At 47.2% G+C, this 20,149-nt stretch overlaps 1 protein-coding gene across 4 annotated transcripts in view; it reads left to right on the plus strand.

Moving 5' to 3' along the window:
- The window catches only part of STXBP4 (syntaxin binding protein 4), a 506,433-nt gene that overhangs the window by 38,979 nt on the left and 447,305 nt on the right, over positions 1 to 20,149 (plus strand). For all 4 annotated transcript variants that reach the window (XM_063961265.1, XM_063961264.1, XM_063961266.1 and 1 more), the window contains exon 2: positions 6,078 to 6,121. In XM_063961265.1, the coding sequence (XP_063817335.1) occupies positions 6,099 to 6,121 (23 nt within the window). In that variant the 5' untranslated portion in view covers positions 6,078 to 6,098. The remainder of the gene's footprint in view (positions 1 to 6,077; positions 6,122 to 20,149) is intronic.

A 20,149-nucleotide genomic window follows, 5' to 3' on the forward strand; every position in this document is an offset into this window, starting at 1 on the left:
CATGTTTCCACCTGTTCTGGAAGCTTTGGGACATCCCAATCGTACTAGATTACCCAATATGGATGCCAGAGAAAATAGGATTTCTGCTGCGGGGTACACTGGGCTCCACAAGGATGGACAATGGGGTGTAGAGTAGGAACTTGATCCGAGGCACCAACAGGCTCAAAGCTTTGACTGTTCCCAGAATGCACAGCGCCACCTCCTCTATAACCCCGCCTCCCTGCACAGGAGCTCAGTTTTGTAGTTGGTGCTGCAGTAGCAGGCACTTAACAGAGGCAGCCCTAAGAAGAGCTTTTTATCTGAGTAAAAAAGTGAAGACTTCAAGGGCAGCAGCAGTGTTACATGTCAGTGGACATTCACGGCTGCAGCTCCGGCTCTGTACACTCACGAGCCCTGGTTGCCGAGTAACTACAGCAGGAGGCTCCGGTTTTCTTCTTGTCAGGCACACACGACGGGGGCTCTCCGGGATCGCGTGGCCGCGCTTTGGGAGGTGGTAAGTGGGTCCCCCGGTCTTTATCGCGATCCGGCGCGGTCAGTGGGAGGCAGGCCGCGCGCGCTGGCAGTGGACACTGTGGCAGTACAGGCGATCCCACTAGATCACCAGGGCATGGGACAGGTCAGGTTTTCTCTATAAACCGTTTTATTAGAGCCCGCAGTACCCGCTGGTTTTGCCAGCAGGGGGATAGAGCTTGGACCTGAAGCCCCTCCCCCAGCCCCAGGGCGCCATTTTCTGCAAATGTTCCCACCCCGGAGATGCATATCTGTCTCTCCCTCACTCCCTGGCAGTGTCTGCGGCGCCATTATCCCTCAGCTCACTGTTCCTGGGAATGCTTGGGCAAATCCTCCTATGTAAAGCCGCCTGGTTGTCAGTGCTTTGACTTTACAAGACACTTAAGTATTCTACCTGCCTTTTTTAGTCAGTGTTAGTTAAGAAAGAGTGCACTTAGTAAGGGTTTCCTAGTACAATTACCCTGTGATATACATCCAGTTCTTACTGTGTACTGTCATATCTATTATTATATAGCTGTGTAAGCTAGTCCAGTGCAGTATTATTGTTAGTAATAACCTCTGCATTGTACAGACTGTGACTATTTGTGTGTGCATTTGATAGCTGAGTGGTGTCCATTTCGTGTCTTTCACTCAACCTGCTATCCCTATATTCTATAACCTGAGGGGGCTTGGTGCGTCAGGTTTTATCTAATATATGATTTTCACAAAGATATACTGTGTTACGTATTGTATGTCTCCTCACAATCCACTGCTGTCACTGACACCTCGTCGGATGAAGACGGCACTTACACTGACCCCACAGGTTCTGACTCAGATACGGCTGATGGGGATGGTGGTTCACATGTGGATGTTCCTGATATTTTGGAGGCTATTAAGTTAATTTTACAGATTACGGATGATCCCGAGCCATCCGTTCCTCCTAAGAAACCAGATAGGTTCAAGCGTCAGAAGGTGATTAAACAAGTTTTACCTCACTCTGACCACCTAATTGATATACGTCAGGAACCCTGGGAAAACCCGGGTACGAAGTTTGTGCCTCAAAAGAAGATGCTGGCTCGCTATCCCCTCACGCCGGAGCTGTCTAAGAATTGGGAAACGCCTCCTCCAGTGGACTCACATGTGGCTAGGATGGTGGTTTCCTCAGCTCTACCGGTCACCACCGTCATGTCTCTAAAAGAGCCTACAGATAAACGCGTCAAGGGTTGTCTGAAAGCGATTTACACCCTCACTGGTGCTGCACAAAGGCCCACTATTGCAGCTACTTGGGCTGCAGAGGCCATTGAAGCATGTGCCTTGGAGTTAGATGCTGAAATCTCCTCTGACCATGCTAGACAATGCTTGTCTTATATTGTCACAGCTTCTCGTTATATTAAAGAGGCGGCTTCTGATGCCGGTATCCTGGCAGCCAAGGCCTCTACTACGTCAGTCCTGGCTCGCCGGATATTGTGGCTGAGATCCTGGTCTGTGGATCTGGACTCTAGAAAAACCCTGGAGGTACTCCCTTTTAAGGGAGATATTCTGTTTGTGGAGGATTTAAATAAGATTGTGGCTGACTTGGCTACTGCTAAAACTGCCTGTCTGCCAAGTACTGCTCCTTCTGTGTCGAAGGCTAAAGGTACTTTCTTTCGCCCCTTTCGTCCTTCAGGTAAAGCAAAAGGTCAGGCATATAACAAGCAGGCCCGCACTTCCAAACCTGGTAAGCCTAAGCCCAAAAGAGCCTGGGCGGCCCGTCAGCCAGCTTCCAAGACAGATAAGCCTGCTGCATGACGGGGTGGGCCTCCATCTGGGTGATCCCAGGGTGGGGGGCCAGCTTCTAGGGTATACCCAGGAATGGTTGAAGACCACTTCAGATGCCTGGGTACGGGAATTCGTCACTCAAGGTTATGCCATAGCCTTCAAAAACCGACCCCCTCATCGATTTTGCCAGACAGATGTCCCGTTGGACAAGACAAAGGCAAACACTCTACATTCGGTGGTACAGACCCTTCTGGATACAGGAGTCGTAGTACAGGTGCCTCTTGCGCAGAGGGGCTGGGGGTACTATTCTCCGCTGTTTCTAGTCCCGAAACCGAATGGGTCCTCCCGGCCATTCTCAACCTCAAGGCATTGAACAGGTTTGTGAAGGTTTCCAAGTTCCGGGTGGAAACCCTTCGCTCTATAGTTCTGGCCTTGGAACCTGGGGACTTCATGGTCTCCCTGGATATACAGGATGCTTACCTGCATATTCCTGTAGCAGTGTCTCATCAGCAATACCTGAGATTTGTGATTGGAACTGCCATTACCAGTTTCGGGCGTTACCTTTTGGTTTAACAACGGCTCCGCGAGTCTTTACAAAAGTCATGGCGGTGATGACGGTGGTACTCCGCCGTCAAGGGGTCAGGATACTGCCGTATTTGGACGACTTGTTAATCCTGACAAATTCCCCAGAACTTCTCCTGCGTCATCTAGATGTGACGGTCCGGTTTCTGCAAGCCCACGGATGGCTCATCAACTGGAAGAAGTCATCCTTGATCCCTGCTCAGAGCATGGTGCATCTGGGAGCACTATTGGACACTCACAACCAGCGGTTGTTCCTGTCTCAGGAGAAAGTCCTGAAACTTCAAGACAGGATTCGTTGCTTCCTATCTAGTCCGCAAGTGTCGATACATTCGGCGATGCAGGTGCTGGGCCTCATGGTGTCAGCATTCGACATGGTGGAGTACGCTCAATTTCACTCTCGCCCTTTCCAGAGGCTGATTCTAGCCAAATGGGACGGCCTGCCTCACCGGATCAGGTCTCATATGATCTCATTGACTCCGGAGGTTCGTCTGTCGCTGCTCTGGTGGCTCCGGGACCAACAACTGTGCAGAGGCCGTCCGTTCTGGATATCTGACTGGGTCCTGTTGACGACAGATGCCAGTCTAAGAGGTTGGGGCGCGGTGCTGGAGCAACACTCCCTTCAGGGGCGGTGGACCAAGGAGGAGTCCCTCATCTCGATCAATATTCTGGAGTTGCGGGCGGACTTCAATGCCTTGAACCTAGCCCAGCATTTAATTCAGAACCGTCCTGTTCAAGTACTGTCGGACAACGCCACCACAGTGGATTACATAAATCATCAAGGCGGCACTCGAAGCCGCCTAGCAATGAAGGAAGTCTCACGGATTTCACAGTGGGCAGAATGCCATCTACCGGCCATATCGGCAATATTCATTCCAGGAGTCCTGAATTGGGAAGCGGACTTTCTCAGTCGTCAGGACGTGCATGCCGGCGAGTGGGGCCTCCATCCAGAAGTGTTTCAACTCCTAGTGGAAAGGTGGGGCCTTCCAGACGTAGATCTGATGGCGTCTCGACACAATCACAAGGTTCCGGTCTTCGGAGCAAGGACAAGGGATCCTCAAGCAGCATTCATGGATGCGCTGGCGGTACCGTGGAGGTTTCGGCTGCCGTACGTGTTCCCTCCGGTGTCACTCCTGCCCAGGGTAATTCGGAAGTTCAAGCAAGAAAAAGGAATTCTGCTTCTCATAGCTCCAGCGTGGCCCAGACGGTACTGGTTCTCAGACCTGCAGGGCCTATTGTCAGAGCGTCCAATTCTACTTCCACAACGCCCAGACCTCCTCGTTCAGGGCCCCTTACCAGGACCTAGCCCGGCTGTCTTTGACAGCGTGGCTTTTGAAGCTTCCGTCTTGAGGGCTAAGGGTTTTTCTGAAGAGGTCATTAAAACTATGTTGCGGGCCCGGAAACCGGCTTCTGCTCTGATTTACCATAGGTTCTAGCATTCCTACTTTGTTTGGTGCGCATCTAACAATTATGACGCATCCAAGTTTAGTACAGTCAAACTTTTGGCTTTTCTGCAGCAGGGCCTGGATTTAGGCCTGCGTCTGGCCTCCCTCAAGGTTCATATTTCTGCCTTGTCGGTGTGGTTTCAGAGAAAAATTGCGACTTTACCTGATGTTCATACTTTCACTCAGGGTGTGTTGCATATCCAACCTCCCTATGTCCCGCCTGTGACTCCTTGGGACTTGACGGTGGTTTTGGAGGCGTTGCAGGAGCCTCTATTTGAACCCCTTGGTTCAGCTGACCTTAAGTAGCTTTCCCTTAAGGTGGTGTTCTTGCTGGCTATTGCCTCTGCTAGAAGAGTGTCGGATTTGGGTGCCTTGTCTTGTAGTTCCCCATATCTGATTTTTCACCATGACCGGGCGGTTCTTAGGACTCGTCCCAGATATTTACCTAAGGTGGTTTCTTCGTTCCACCTTAATCAGGAGATTGTGGTTCCGGCCTTTGTCTCTCCTGATTTGTCTCCCAAAGAGCGGTCTTTGGATGTGGTACTGGCTCTCTCCGTATCTATGTGAAGAGAACTGCTTCTATTCTAAAATCTGATTCTCTCTTTGTTTTGTTTGGATTTCACAAACGTGGCTGACCTGCTCACAAGCAGACCCCGGCCATTAGAATGGTGACTGCACATGCTTATGTGAAGGCTGGTCTGTCAGCTCCTGCTCACATTACGGCCCATTCTACTCGGTCCATTGGACCTTCTTGGGCGGCCCAACGTGGTGCGACCCTTGACCAATTGTGCAAGGCGGCTACGTGGTCCTTCGGGAACACGTTCATAAGATTCTATGCCTTCGATACTGCCGCTTCCCAGGATTCTTCCTTTGGACGCCTGGTTCTTGGGCCCGCTACAGTGCGTCCCCTCCCATAAGGAACTGCTTTAGGACATCCCCATTGTCCATCCTTGTGGAGCCCAGTGTACCCCACAGCAGAAAACGAGTTTTATGGTAAGACCTATCTGCGAGGTACACTGGGCTCCACAAGGTGCCCACCCTGACGCACTTAGCTTCTTCGGGTTGGTATGGCATTAGCCGCTGACACTTCTCTTGTCGTGAGAGTGTGGTGTATGTGGCTACTAACCGTTGTCGTCTCTTTTCCTGCAACTGCATTGGGCTGGTTAACTAAAAACTGAGCTCCTGTGCAGGGAGGTGGGGTTATAGAGGAGGCGGCGCTGTGCATTCTGGGAACAGTCAAAGCTTTGAGCCTGTTGGTGCCTCGGATCAAGATCCTACTCTACACCCCATTCTCCATCCTTGTGGAGCCCAGTGTACCTTGCAGAAAGAGTTTTAACAACGGTAAGTTCTTACCATAAAACTCGTTTTTAATTACCTACCGGCAAATCCTTTTCCCGTAGTCCATAAGGGATATTGGGCGCCCACCTTAGTGTGTTGACTTTTCTGCAGGTTCTTGTTATGTGGTTACCTGTTCAGCTGTTGCTGTTGTTTCCAGCCGTTGCTGGTTGTTATATGTTAGTGGTGTGCTGGTGTGTAAATCTCACCACTCTTTGTTATCATATTTCCTTCTCTCATATGTCCTTTCTCCTTCGGGCACATTTTTCCCTATAACTGCTTGTGTGAGGGGGCATAGAGGGGAGGAGCCAGCGCAACCAGTTGAAGAAATTTAAAGTGCACTGACTCCTTTGGACCCCGTCTATACCCCATCGTACTAGATTCCCCAATATCCCTCATGGACTACGAGAAAAAGATTTAACGGTAGGTAATTAAAATCCTATTTAATACAATGTTTTCTTTGTTGTTTAGGTCTAACTGAAGTGCTTCATCATGGCAAACTCCATTAAAATAAGGTAACAATAATTTTTTTTTTTTTTTTATAGATTCTCTCCCGACTATTAGGCTGTGACTGTGCCTCGTCTGGGTTCACTGTCCATGTGTTTGATAGTTCTGTCAGTGAAAAACGCAATGGTCTTTTTAGTTTCATAATTGTTATGCTTTCTTCTGTAACGATTTTACATCTGTTAGGAAACAAATGCATTGTTAGGCAAGTTTGCAGTTTCCTATGTGATGAATAGATTTGACACAACCAGAAGGTAACAACTCAGCCTTTGTGGTAATCAGTAGTACATATCTATTTTATTTAATGTTACACAATCAATAGGTTGTACTTGAAGGTGCTAATATGACTGGCGGAAGTACCATTCCATAGAATTGGTTCTTTGCTACTCCATTTTGACCAGCAGTTCTAATGGGTACAGCAGGACGATGTATCTCTCACAGATTCGGTGCTTTAAGGTTTTCTACAGGCATCCAGTGGGGGACACTAAATGTAGTACATTGGATTATAGCAGTGGGAGCAGGGTGATTGGGCACTTTAAGAGGTCCTCTTTCTCTTTACACAGTGTTTCCTTGTGATACGCCATTTTAGTTTGTACCTATAAGGAGCTGGCTTTCTGCTAGGGAGCGCTGTTAAATCCATCCTTTTTTTTTTCCAACAATCTTCCATGGGTCCTCAAGAAGGCAAAGTCGGAGTGTGTTCAGAGGATTCTGGTTACTTTGGACTGGCCCAAGCAGTCTTTGTGCATGCACATCCTTCGCATGGCAGAGGGTCCAGCATCTTGTCTGCCTCTTACATGATCTCCTAAATCAGAGCTCCTTTCATCTACAGAGTTTTCCTGCACTGCACCCTCCTTTGAACCATTGTATTGGTTACCTTCTTATCTAGGAAAGTTTTGGTGCTCGGGGCTCTTGCTTCTCAGTCTCCAGTGCTTATTTTTCATCCAGACTTTGCTGAGCTTAGAAAAAAACATTATTTTCATCAGAATGTAGTTTTGAATCAGGGCATTGTGATTCTGTCTTTGGAACTTGATAGGCTTCTGGACAAAGAGAGCTCCCTCCTTTCTTTGAAAGTTAAAAGTCTTGTTATGGCTTAATACATTTGGGCCCCAGTCTTTGTGCCAGCCAGATAATCTATAGGTTCTGTGTGGTGTCCACAAGAGAGATGGCCAGCTTGTAACAGATAATAGCCATGTGGACTTCTTCATGGCTTACCCTGGGAAAAGTCTGCTTGATCCTGAATCTGTGAGGGCACAATGTCACTAGATTGGTTAGTGCATCTTGGTTAGCACGGGGCCTGTTCTTGGCAGTCACCTGGTCTTCATTTCACACCTTTTACCAAACTTTACAGGTTTAATACCTCTCTGTCTTGGTATGCCAGCTTTGGATGTAAGGTAATATGCAGTATCCTCCCTTAGGATCAACCTTCGGGTATTCCCATTCTACTGATTTCAGTATTCACCAAGAAGAAAATGGGTTTTTATAGATGCATTAAATCCTTTTCTCGCAATCCATTGCTTGTGTTCTATGTTCCCTGTTCGGATTGTTGGTCTCCTGTTAGATCGTTGCTTTTTTCTCTCCCTGTTATTCTGTACTTCTGGCCTGTATTTTTGACCTTTGTTTGATAAATTGAATGTTATAGGCAGTCTGAAGTGCCTTTAACACAGAGTATACTGTAGACCTTCAACGTTGAAGAATTTCTTATTCTGAGCCTGTTATGCACACCAGTGCCAGCAGGAATGTACTGGTGTCTGAACGGAGAGGGATGCAAAACAAATGAACTCACAGACAGACTGGGGAATATGACATTACATACACAGAAGGTGATAGGGTAACAAAATAAACACAAAGTGAACAGAGAAGCCCAAAGGCTAAGAAACTGGGTGTCTCCCTAGTATTAGGAATGCTCAGATGGAAAGAAGCGAGATGTTGTGATTTAATACGTAGAGAACCCGAAATGCTGTTGCTAAGGGCAACAGCAAAACCCTAAAGGGTTACCAACGGGTGTGGCAGTAAACTCCTTGGTCAGAGATGGAATAATAGACACAAGGAGAGTCTCCACAATCCTAGTCTTCACTTGCAGTGCACTGGTTCAGCTTACTGCCACTAAACTGACACCTGAACACCTTGCACAGTGAGAAAGGATTTTGGCAGGCAAGTCTGAGAATACAGCCGCAAACTTGCTAGGTTCACAGAGTAGCAAAAGAACCCCAGCAGGTTAAACGACTGACTCCAGTCTTACTGCTAGGTCTGGATTGGCAGAGTGTAATACCAAATCCCAAGGCCTATTTGCAGTAAGCAACAAACAAATACAAAGTTTACACAGTACTAGCTAGCTTTCAGGAACTGACTAACCAACAAAGATTCAGCAGCATCTGCCTAACCTGAGAAGAGGGTTTATATAGCAGGTGCTGTCCACGCCCCACTCAGACCTCACAGACTGTGAGCACAAAAACCAGCACCGGATCCCCTGCCGTGCACAGAGCCTGTAACCACTGCACAGCAAAAGACCCGAACCGGAGTATCAGCTACGCTCAGGTTACTCCGCTAGCACTTGTCTCCCGGTTGCCATGACGACGTGGCAGCACAGAGCAGGAGACCCTAACAGTACCCCCCCTCTGACGAGGGGGTCAAAGAACCCCTACCACCGGGTTTATCGGGGAACTGCGAGAAGAAAGAGCGTAACAGTCTGGGGGCATGAAGATCACAACTGCGCACCCACGACCGCTCCTCCGGGCCATACCCCTTCCAGTGCACCAAAAATGACAGCCGACCCCGAACCATCTTGGAGTCAAGAATCCTTTCAACAACAAACTCCCTCTGGCCACGTATCAGAAGAGGGGAAGGTCTTCCACTGGAAGAAGGATTACTAATCACCCGTTTTAAAAGGGAACAATGACATGTTTTATTGATACCCAAAGAATGGGGTAGATCTAACTGAAATGCCACCGGATTGATAACCCTAGTGATCTTATAAGGACCGATGAACCGGGGGCCTAACTTATGAGATGGCTGTCTCAACTTCAAATTCTTGGTAGACAACCAGACGAAGTCTCCTAATTTGAAGCTGCAGGGTCTCTTCCGCTTATCAAAAACCCTTTTGGTCACTAATGACACAGACACAAGGGCTTTCTTCACTTTCCTCCAAATACCTCTAAGGACCGAAACCACAGAGGAACCACCAGGCGTGGAGTCCAGGGGGTCAAAAGAATTGGCCTTAGGATGATGCCCATACACACAAAGGAAGGGAGAGATCCCTGTAGCAGAGTGAGCCGCGTTGTTATAGGCAAACTCCGCCATGGACAGATGAGCAACCCAGTCAGTCTGACACTTGGAGACATAACACCTGAGGAACTGCTCCAAGGACTGGTTCACCCTTTCAGTCTGCCCATTAGACTGCGGATGGTAGCCTGACGACAAGCTGACAGAAATCTGGAGATCGGAACAAAATGCCCTCCAGAATTTGGCCACAAACTGAGATCCGCGGTCAGAGACCACATCAAGTGGCAACCCGTGGAGGCGCACAACATGCAGCATAAATAATTCAGACAGGCGTCTGGCCGATGGCAGCCCAACCAATGGAACGAAGTGCGCCATCTTCGAAAACGTGTCAACGACAACCCAGATGGCTGTCATCCCCGAGGATTTGGGCAAGTCCACCACAAAATCCATTGAAATGTGGGTCCATGGCTTAGATGGAATAGAGAGTGGATGTAATGGGCCAACAGGAACCCCTCTAGGAGTCTTATTTCGGGCACAGATGTCACATGCCCGATCCCACTGATCCACATCCCTAGCCACCGAGGGCCACCACACCGCCCTAGATAGCAACTCCCGAGTTCTGGCAATACCCGGGTGACCTGCTGACTTCTTGGCATGGAATTCCAGGAACACTCGCTGTCTTAACCTAGGAGGCACAAACAAAAGACCTACCGGAAGGTCTGGAGGAGCCTGCTCCTGTGCTCTAAGGACTAATGACAAGAGGTCCTGGGTAATGCCCACTTTAATACATGATGGGGACACAATGGGCAATGGCTCCTCGGTGGTCTCCTGGATTGGAGCAAAACTCAGCGAGAGCGCATCAGCCTTGATGTTTTTTGACCCAGGGCGATATGTTATCAAAAAATTAAAGCGAGCAAAAAACAAAGCCCATCGTGCCTGCCTGGCATTGAGGCGCTTCGCTGACTCTAAATATGCCAAATTCTTATGGTCGGTGAGAATTGAGACCACAAACTTAGCCCCCTCAAGCCAGTGTCTCCACTCCTCGAGTGCATCCTTAATAGCCAACAATTCCCGGTTACCCACGTCATAATTCATCTCGGCAGGCGAAAATTTACGGGAAAAGTAAGCACAGGGATGAAGGCAATTATCAGACACCCCCATCTGAGAGAGCACTGCCCCAATACCCATCTCAGAGGCATCCACCTCCACCACAAAAGGTGTCGCAGCACCTTGGCCGAGACAAATGCCCTTTTGAGACGGGCAAAAGTCGCTTTGGCCTCACAAGACCAGTGAGCAACATCCGCCCCTTTCTTAGTGAGTGCCACCAAGGGCGCCACTATAGACGAAAATCCAGCGATAAATCGTCTATAAAAATTTGCAAAGCCCAGAAAACGATGAAGCGCCTTCAAACTAGTGGGCTGCACCCAATCCAGGACTGCCTGTACCTTGGAACCCTCCATTTGGAAACCTTCTGGAGAGATAATATATCCTAGAAATGCTATTTGCTGAACTTCAAATTCGCACTTCTCCAGCTTCGCCCCAAGCCGGTGGTCTCTGAGTTTCTGGAGGACTAAGCGTACATGCTTCCGATGTTCCTCCAGGGAATGGGAGAAGATTAGGATGTCATCTAAGTATTCAACTAAGAATCTATCCAAATATTCCCTGAGCACATCGTTCATGAAGTCCTGGAAGACTGCCGGGGCATTACAGAGCCCAAAAGGCATCACCAAATATTCATAGTGCCCTGAGTGGGTATTAAAGGCAGTCTTCCATTCATCCCCCTCTCTTATTCGGATTAGATTGTACGCACCGCGTAGGTCAATCTTAGAAAAAATGGTGGCCGCACGAAGCTGGTCAAACAAGACCGAAATGAGAGGCAGTGGGTATGAGTTTTTAATCGTGATACGGTTCAATTCCCTGAAGTCGATGCAGGGCCGCAACGAACCGTCCTTTTTACCCACGAAGAAGAACCCCGACCCAACTGGAGACTGTGAAGGTCTGATAAATCCCTTAGCCAAGTTCTCCTGAATGTACTCTGCCATAGCCTGAGTCTCAGGACATGACAGGGAGTACAACCTGCTCTTGGGAAGCTTAGCATTCGGCAACAAATTAATGGCACAGTCATAGGGGCGATGGGGAGGTAGTACCTCTGCAACTCTTTTGGAGAACACGTCCGCAAAATCTGCATAACATTCTGGCAATCCTGGCAAACTTAGCTGCGAAAGCCTGACTGAAAGGCTCAAGCAACTCCTGAAACAATCAGTACCCCAACTAAGAATCTCCCCAGAGACCCAGTCAAATTGAGGATTGTGGGCCCTTAACCAGGGTAACCCCAACACCAATGGGGCAAAAGTACAGACAGTCACATAAAAGGACAATTTTTCAGAGTGTGTGGCTCCAATAAACAAAGAAATCTGGCTAGTGCAAGAGGTAATTTTACCCTGGGATAATGGTTCCCCGTTTAACCCACAAATCTCAATTTCCGATGCCAAGGGTACTAAGGGAACAGAGTGTTTCAGGGCGAATTGGCGGTCCATAAAAACCCCGTCGGCCCCACTGTCAACAAAGGCCTCAGTCTTGACAGTTTGACCGAGGATCTTCAAGGTCACCGGAATGATAAAAGTCTTCTTGGGAAATTCTGACTTCTGGCCTGACAGGATATTTCCCATCACCCTCAGGCCCTGAAGTTTTCCGGCTTTTCTGGGCATGATACTACCACATGACCTTTATTCCCACAGTACAAACATAACCCCTGCTGTCTCCTCCGCGTCTTCTCACGCGAGGAGAGGCGGGTAGCCCCAATCTGCATAGGCTCCTCGGAAAATTCCTCAGAGTCTGAGGTTCCCTTGGGAAAGAAGGAAACCTCGGTCTCCCTTTCAAGCCTGCGCTCTCTCAGCCGTCTATCCACCCGAATGGATAACTGCATGAGCTGATCCAAGCTATCAGGCAAGGGATATTGTACCAGTTGGTCTTTTAACTGGTTAGAAAGACCTCTTCGGTACTGGTGTCTCAGGGCTGGGTCATTCCACTGGGTATCATGGGCCAACCTCCGAAACTCCGTACAATAAACCTCAACTGGCCTTCGCCCTTGCTTAAGGATCGAAATCTGAGCCTCGGCTGAGGCCGTCTTGTCAGGGTCATCATACAACATGCCCAGTGCCGTAAAAAAAGCATCAACACTTTTAAGCGACGGACAGTCAGGCTGCAACCCATATGCCCAGACCTGTGGGTCTCCTTGTAGCAAGGAAATCACTATGCCCACCCGCTGAATCTCCGACCCAGAAGACTGAGGCCTAAGCTGGAAATATAGCTTGCAGCTCTCCTTGAAACAAAAGAACTGCGAGCGATCTCCAGAAAAACGATCCGGGAGATTTACTTTCGGCTCCTTAACCCCTGAAGGTACTGCTGCTGCGGGAGCTCCGCCAGCGGCCTGCGAGGTGTGCATTTTAATGGACAAATCATTAAATTGTCGAGTCAGGACCTGCACCTGATCGACCACCTGTTGCAAAGTATTTTGAGGGGTATGCTCCATATTCCCACAAAATTTCAACAGGAGTATAAGGCTGCTGAATATGTTATGCACACCAGTGCCAGCAGGAATGTACTGGTGTCTGAACGGAGAGGGATGCAAACAAATGAACTCACAGACAGACTGGGGAATATGACATTACATACACAGAAGGTGATAGGGTAACAAAATAAACACAAAGTGAACAGAGAAGCCCAAAGGCTAAGAAACTGGGTGTCTCCCTAGTATTAGGAATGCTCAGATGGAAAGAAGCGAGATGTTGTGATTTAATACGTAGAGAACCCGAAATGCTGTTGCTAAGGGCAACAGCAAAACCCTAAAGGGTTACCAGCGGGTGTGGCAGTAAACTCCTTGGTCAGAGATGGAATAATAGACACAAGGAGAGTCTCCACAATCCTAGTCTTCACTTGCAGTGCACTGGTTCAGCTTACTGCCACTAAACTGACACCTGAACACCTTGCACAGTGAGAAAGGATTTTGGCAGGCAAGTCTGAGAATACAGCTGCAAACTTGCTAGGTTCACAGAGTAGCAAAATAATCCCAGCAGGTTAAACGACTGACTCCAGTCTTACTGCTAGGTCTGGATTGGCAGAGTGTAATACCAAATCCCAAGGCCTATTTGCAGTAAGCAACAAACAAATACAAAGTCTACACAGTACTAGCTAGCTTTCAGGAACTGACTAACCAACAAAGATTCAGCAGCATCTGCCTAACCTGAGAAGAGGGTTTATATAGCAGGTGCTGTCCATGCCCCACTCAGACCTCACAGACTGTGAGCACAAAAACCAGCACCGGATCCCCTGCCGTGCACAGAGCCTGTAACCACTGCACAGCAAAAGACCCGAACCGGAGTATCAGCTACGCTCAGGTTACTCCGCTAGCACTTGTCTCCCGGTTGCCATGACGACGTGGCAGCACAGAGCAGGAGACCCTAACAGAGCCTTCGTTATTATATTGCAGTTCCCACACATTTATTTATTTATTTTTTCCAGTAGAAATACTAACAGGTCTATTCCACTGTCACGTACAGGACATTTGTACAAGTGTTAAGTTTTACCTAAAATGTATATATTAACACAAAGAGGGTTGTTTTTTGTGGGGTATTTTTTTTATATATAGAAAAAAGATGGCTGTAATATAAAAGTGGTTAACTAGGCTTATTTATTAGGTAGAATTTTATTTTTCTCCGTTATACTCAACACAATATCACAAAATTTCGTTCTCACATATAGTGGGTCATTCCGAGTTGATCGCTCGTTGCCGATTTTCGCAACGGAGCGATTAAGGCAAAAATGCGCATGCGCATGGTACGCAGTGCGCATGCGGTTAGTATTTTAACACAAAACTTAATTGATTTACTCACGTCCGGACGAAGATTTTTCATTGTTCAAGTGATCGGAGTGTGATTGACAGGAAGTGGGTGTTTCTGGGCGGAAACTGGCCGTTTTCTGGGAGTGTGCGGAAAAACGCAGGCGTGCCAGGGAAAAACGCAGAGTGTCTGGAGAAACGGGGGAGTGGCTGGCCGAACGCTGGGCGTGTGTGTGACGTCAAACCAGGAACGAAACGGCCTGAGCTGATCGCAATCTGTAAGTAGGTCTGGAGCTACTCAGAAACTGCTAAGAAATTTCTATTCGCAATTCTGCTAATTTTTCGTTCGCAATTCTGCCATGCTAAGATACACTCCCAGAGGGTGGCGGCTTAGCGTGTGCAATGTTGCTAAAAGCGGCTAGCGAGCGAACAACTCGGAATCACTCCCATAGGACGAGCTAAGTCCATCACCATTTTGTAAAGGAAACTACTACATGATAATTTCTGTCCACTCCAAATTAGGAGCCTGTGTTGTTGTTTTTTTGGGGGGGGTGGGGGGGGTTATGAATATTTATGAGAGAACTAGAATTTTAACTTGTCAACCTATGCTGAAAACTTAAAAGCTACACAGAAACAGGTATTTATTTACAATGTCACGTATGGGACATGTTTACTCCTCTTCATGGGATGGCCCAGTTGTATGTTTGGTTTTTTTAACATGTCAAATAAAATGTAACCATAATTGACATAAAAGTGATTATTTTTTATTGAAATATCAATAAAACTAATAGCATGTTGTTTTATTTTTACTTAAATAACTTCACAAAAAATACTTTATACTGTGTACTTCTTGCTTTGGCATTAATCAATCTTTACAAAATTGCTTGAAAACAGCATTGTATATATACATTTTTCCTAAAATAAAATCTGCACCCATTTTTTTTATTTTCAATTTTATTCTACAGGAAATATTAACTGTCTCAATAGAAAGTTCTAATGTACAGGAATAGTACCTTTTTGAATCATGCCTCCCTAGAGTATCAGAATTTTTTAAAAGCAGCCCAAGGCCAAACGTTTCTTGTTGAGAACTCTAGAAAGTAATATTAAATTAAGTAAATAGTGTTTATATGTCATCCTTAGGGTCAGTTACGTGGGGCCTAATTCAGAGTTGATCGCAGCAGCAAATTTGTTAGCAGTTGTGCAAAACCATGGGGGTCATTCCAAGTTGATCGTTCGCTAGCTATTTCTTCGGCAGGGACCACAGGTTATCCACAGGATAACATTGGGATATGCTGGAGCGACAGCGGATTGGCACCAAACGATCACGAGCTTTCTGGCCTAACAGGATGCACTGGGCTCGTCCATATAATCCTGCCCACCGACCGCCGGACCATGGTCACAGGGCTGCTGTGTTTTGGCAGCCCTGAGCTTTATTTCATTTGTTTTTATAATCTTACTATGTTTTGAGTGATCTTTCCTAACAGCGTCTTACACGCATATTAGAAAGAGTCGCTCCAACAACTCTCCGCCGGGTCACAACAACGCTTACCCACGGTACAAGTGCTGTCTCGACAGGCGTCTGTGTCAGATGTTGCTAGCAGGTCCAGCAGACGTTACCAGGCTGTGGCCGGAGCATGGGGAGAAGGTAAGGCATCGTTCCACTTAGAAGGGGAATACGGACACAGCCGCACTGTTTTGGGAGTAGACTGCCAAACAGTAGCTGGCGCGCCACCACCACGGGTGCTCTAGCGCTAGGCTTTAGGGATCATAAGGTGCCAGGATTAGTTTGAGGCTGCGATCCCTAGGGTTGATGTCAGCAGTGGGGAGTCAGACGCTCTCCTGGTCGCCCCTCCCCCCAGTTCATGACCAGTTTCTGTGCGTCTCCCGCCAGGAACTGATTGCCTCACTTCCGTCTCAGACGCTACCACGAGGGGACTCGGTCGCAGCATAGGCCGCTGCGTCTGTATACACTAAGGTTTACAGCTAAGAGACTGGGTCGCAGACATGAGCGCCTGCATGCACTAACGTTCACTGAGCGTCTGTGTCCACTAAAAATTACCGGAGCGGCAGTGTACACTAGTAGTGTCTGGATCCACTCAATGGCTGCTAAACGTATTGATCGATCCTGGAAGTGGGGTGAGTCTCCCTGTATCCCACTCTACCGAGTAAGGGTTATACAACACTAAATTTCTATCTACTGTTGTAGTATGAATAGTTAAGTTTAGTGCCTATTGCATATGAGTTTTGTACGATACTGTAATTTTCTCAGCAATTGCGTCTGAATACATTGAAATAACTGTATAATACAAAATACAGTAAATATACGCCTACATACTTGAAATGTGTTTGTAGTTGATAACATGCTCATATGAGTAATATATAACATGTGGCTGACTGCTAGTGTGATTGCTGACTTTATATATGTTTGTCAGTGTTTTTTCTGAACCTCAATGCTGGTGCTTGGGTTGGGGTCAGATTGATATTACTTTTATGCATATAAAGTGTTTTCAGTCACATATTGTGTAGTACTGTGAAAAAGCTGATTGTTTATCATGTCTAAGAGCGGCAAAGGTGACGAGGTTACATTAACAGTAACACCAACGCTCAAAACCTGTTTATCCTGCCAGGTGGGGTTAAAAACTCAATCTTTGGCAAATGACGGGTTATGTGCAAATTGTTTTTCGTTCCAGCAGATTACAAGGCAGATCCCTGTCCAACAACAAATAGATCCACCTTGGGCCATATTTGCACAAACTCTATCTAGTATAGCTGATAGGTTGGTCCCTGCAGGTCCAACCGCAGGAATAGAGTACACTATTAACCCATACATGCAGCTCCCATCTTATGGTATAGCCCCAACAGCTTCTACAAGTCAACGAGCTTATAAACCAAGGGTAAATTTATCATCAAATGCATAGGCTACACAGGATGATGTAGCAGATGATGACTCCATGTACTCTACTTCACCGTATGAAGAACAAATGGAGGGTTTCAGCTCAGAGGATATAGCTGAATTAATTGGAGCAATGAAGGCTATTCTGTCTCTAGAAGATTCAGCTGAGCCAATAGTAAAAACTAAAGCACCTGTGTTTAAACGTCCCAAAACAGTTAGGGTTGAGTTTCCAGGGTCAGAGGAACTGACGGAGATCATGGAGGAACCTTGGGCTACACCCAATAGGAGATATAGAATTCCAAAAAAATGGGATTCTTACTACCCTTTTCCAACTGGGGGGGACTGTTTAAAAAGAGAAGTGCCTCCTAAGGTAGATACGCACGTCATTCGACTAGTGCGAAAATTTATTTTACCCTTGCCATCTACGTCATTAAATGATGTCACAGACAGAAGAGTGGATGGTTTTTTGAAAAACATATTTTCTCTGTCAGGGGCAGTCATAAGGCCTGCTATGGCCTCAGCCTGGATGGCAAAAGCGGTAGTTGAATGGGCTGAAGAATTGGAAAATGGGCTCTCAGCACTTACTAGGGAGCAGGAGTCCCATATAGCCCATATGAAACAGGCTGCGCTATTCCGAGAAGAAGCAGCAATGGATATGGGTACGATTGCTTCTAAAGCATCAGCCTTAACGGTAGCTGCTCACAGAGCAATTTGGCTACGTACATGGAAGGCTGATTCAGAATCCAAAAAGGTTCTGGAAGCTTTACCTTTTGTTGGGGACATCCTTTTTGGTAAGGAATTGACAGATATTCTGGAGTCAGAAGCTGAATCCAAGAAAGTCAGGTTTCCTGCCAGCTATAATCCTAAGCCGAGGGGCTCAGGATTTCGGCCTTTTCGGTGGCAGGGTAAAACAAAAGGTAAAAATGAATCGAAACAAATCCAGTACAATAAGTCTGGTAAAGCAAGGAAGCAGTGGGCCACTAGAGGGCCAGCTTCCAAACCAGAACAAAAACCATCAGCCTGATGGTGCGGGCCTCCACATGGGGGACTCCAAGGTAGTTGGCCGTCTTCTTCAGTTTGCACACATATAGCAGCAGTCGACGACAGATGCTTGGGTGCAAGAAGTGGTAGCTCTGGGTTACGTTTTCCCTTCAAGAAGCAGCCTCCTCAAAGGTTTTCTTGTACCAGCCCGTCTCACATAGAGGCGAAGGCCAGGGCCCTGCAAGAAGCAGTTCAGAAATTGCTTCAGTCCGGGGTAATTATTCCAGTACCCCCGGCACAATGGGGACAGGGTTTTTACTCCAACCTATTTTTGGTCCAGAAGCCAAATGGGTCGTTTTGGCTCATTCTCAATCTCAAAATGTTAAACAAATACATTTGGGTCCCACGGTTCCACATGGAGACATTACGCTCCATAGTTTTGGCCATGGAACCAGGGGATTACATGGTATCTCTGGATCTACAAGATGCTTACCTGCCTGTGCCAATAGCATTGTCCCATCAGTGTTACCTCAGATTCGCTATCCTCCAGCAACATTTTCAATTCCAGGCATAACCCTTTGGGTTAGCCACAGCCCCCAGAGTATTTACCAAGATCATGATGGTTATGGCAGCTTATCTCCGCAAGCAGGGGATAAGAATCTTTCCATACCTCTACGATCTTTTAATCCTGGCACAATCCCAGGAATTGCTCTTAAGCCATCTCCAACAGACAATAACTTGTCTACAGAAACACGGATGGCTCATAAATTGGGCAAAGTCGTCTCTAATTCCGTTACAACGGATGATTCACTTAGGGGCTGTATTGGATTCAAGTCTGCAGAAAATATTTTTACCTGTGGAAAAGATATCCGAGGTGCAGTTAACGATTCAGGAATTGTTGCACAGTCAAACAATATCAGTTCACACAGCAATGCGAGTGATGGGATTGATGGTGTCAACATTCGACATGGTGGAATATTCCACAATTCCACTCAAGATCTTTACAACATTTGATTCTTACCAAATGGAATGGAGTACATCAGACAATAAAGAAACAAATGATGGTACTTCCAGTAAAGGTAAAAAGGTTGTTAACCTGGTGGCTACAGACATCCCATCTAGACAAGGGGAGGCCATTTTGGATATCAGATTGGGAGATCCTGACAACGGTTGCCAGTCTTCAGGGCTGGGGAGCAGTGTCCGGGAAATCATGGTTCCAGGGGCAATGGACCACAGAAGAAAGTTGCTTACTAATAAATCTGTTGGAATTCCGTGCCATATACATAGCACTGATTCAGGCAAAGGACATTCTGCAAGGAAAACCAGTCCAGATCCGCTCAGACAATGCAACGGCAGTAGCGTACCTCAGCCATCAGGGAGGAACTCGCAGCCAAAGAGCAATGAAGGCGGTAAGTCACATACTAAAGGGGGCAGAACTCCATCTTCCAGCATTGTCCGCTGTGTTCGTCCCAGGAGTCCGAAACTGGGAGGCGGACTTTCTCAGTCGACACACACACCATTCGAGCAACCGAATGGGCTCTACATCCGGAAGTATTTCAGACTCTAGTAGACAAGTGGGGGTTGCCAGAGATAGATCTCATGGCGTCCCGTCTGAACAACAAAGTTCCGGCATACGGGTCAAGAACAAAAGACCCCGGAGTGATCTTTGTGGACGCTCTGTCAGTGAAATGGGAATTTCATCTGGCTTATCTGTTTCCTCCAATCATCCTGATACCCAGGGTGGTGAGTAAAATAAAACAAGCAAAGGAGACCGTGGTTCTAATAGCTCCGGCTTGGCCCAGAAGGCATTGGTACATAGATCTGCAGAGGCTGTCGATGGATGCTCCAATTCTGCTCTCTCAACGTCCAGATCTACTAATGCAGGGTCCCTGTTATCACAGGCATCTGGATCGGCTGTCTTTGACGGCGTGGCCGTTGAAACCTCTATCCTGAAGTCAAGAGGTTTTTCACAACAGGTAATTCAAACAATGCTTAGAGCAAGGAAGTCTTCCTCTGCTCGCATTTATCACCGAATATGGCAAGCCTACATTCATTGGTGCAGTGAAAGAAATCTGGATCCAAGATCTTTCAGAGTATCCAGAATCTTAG

This window comes from Pseudophryne corroboree, chromosome 3 (genome assembly GCF_028390025.1).
Source record: "Pseudophryne corroboree isolate aPseCor3 chromosome 3, aPseCor3.hap2, whole genome shotgun sequence".
Lineage (NCBI taxonomy): Eukaryota > Metazoa > Chordata > Amphibia > Anura > Myobatrachidae > Pseudophryne > Pseudophryne corroboree.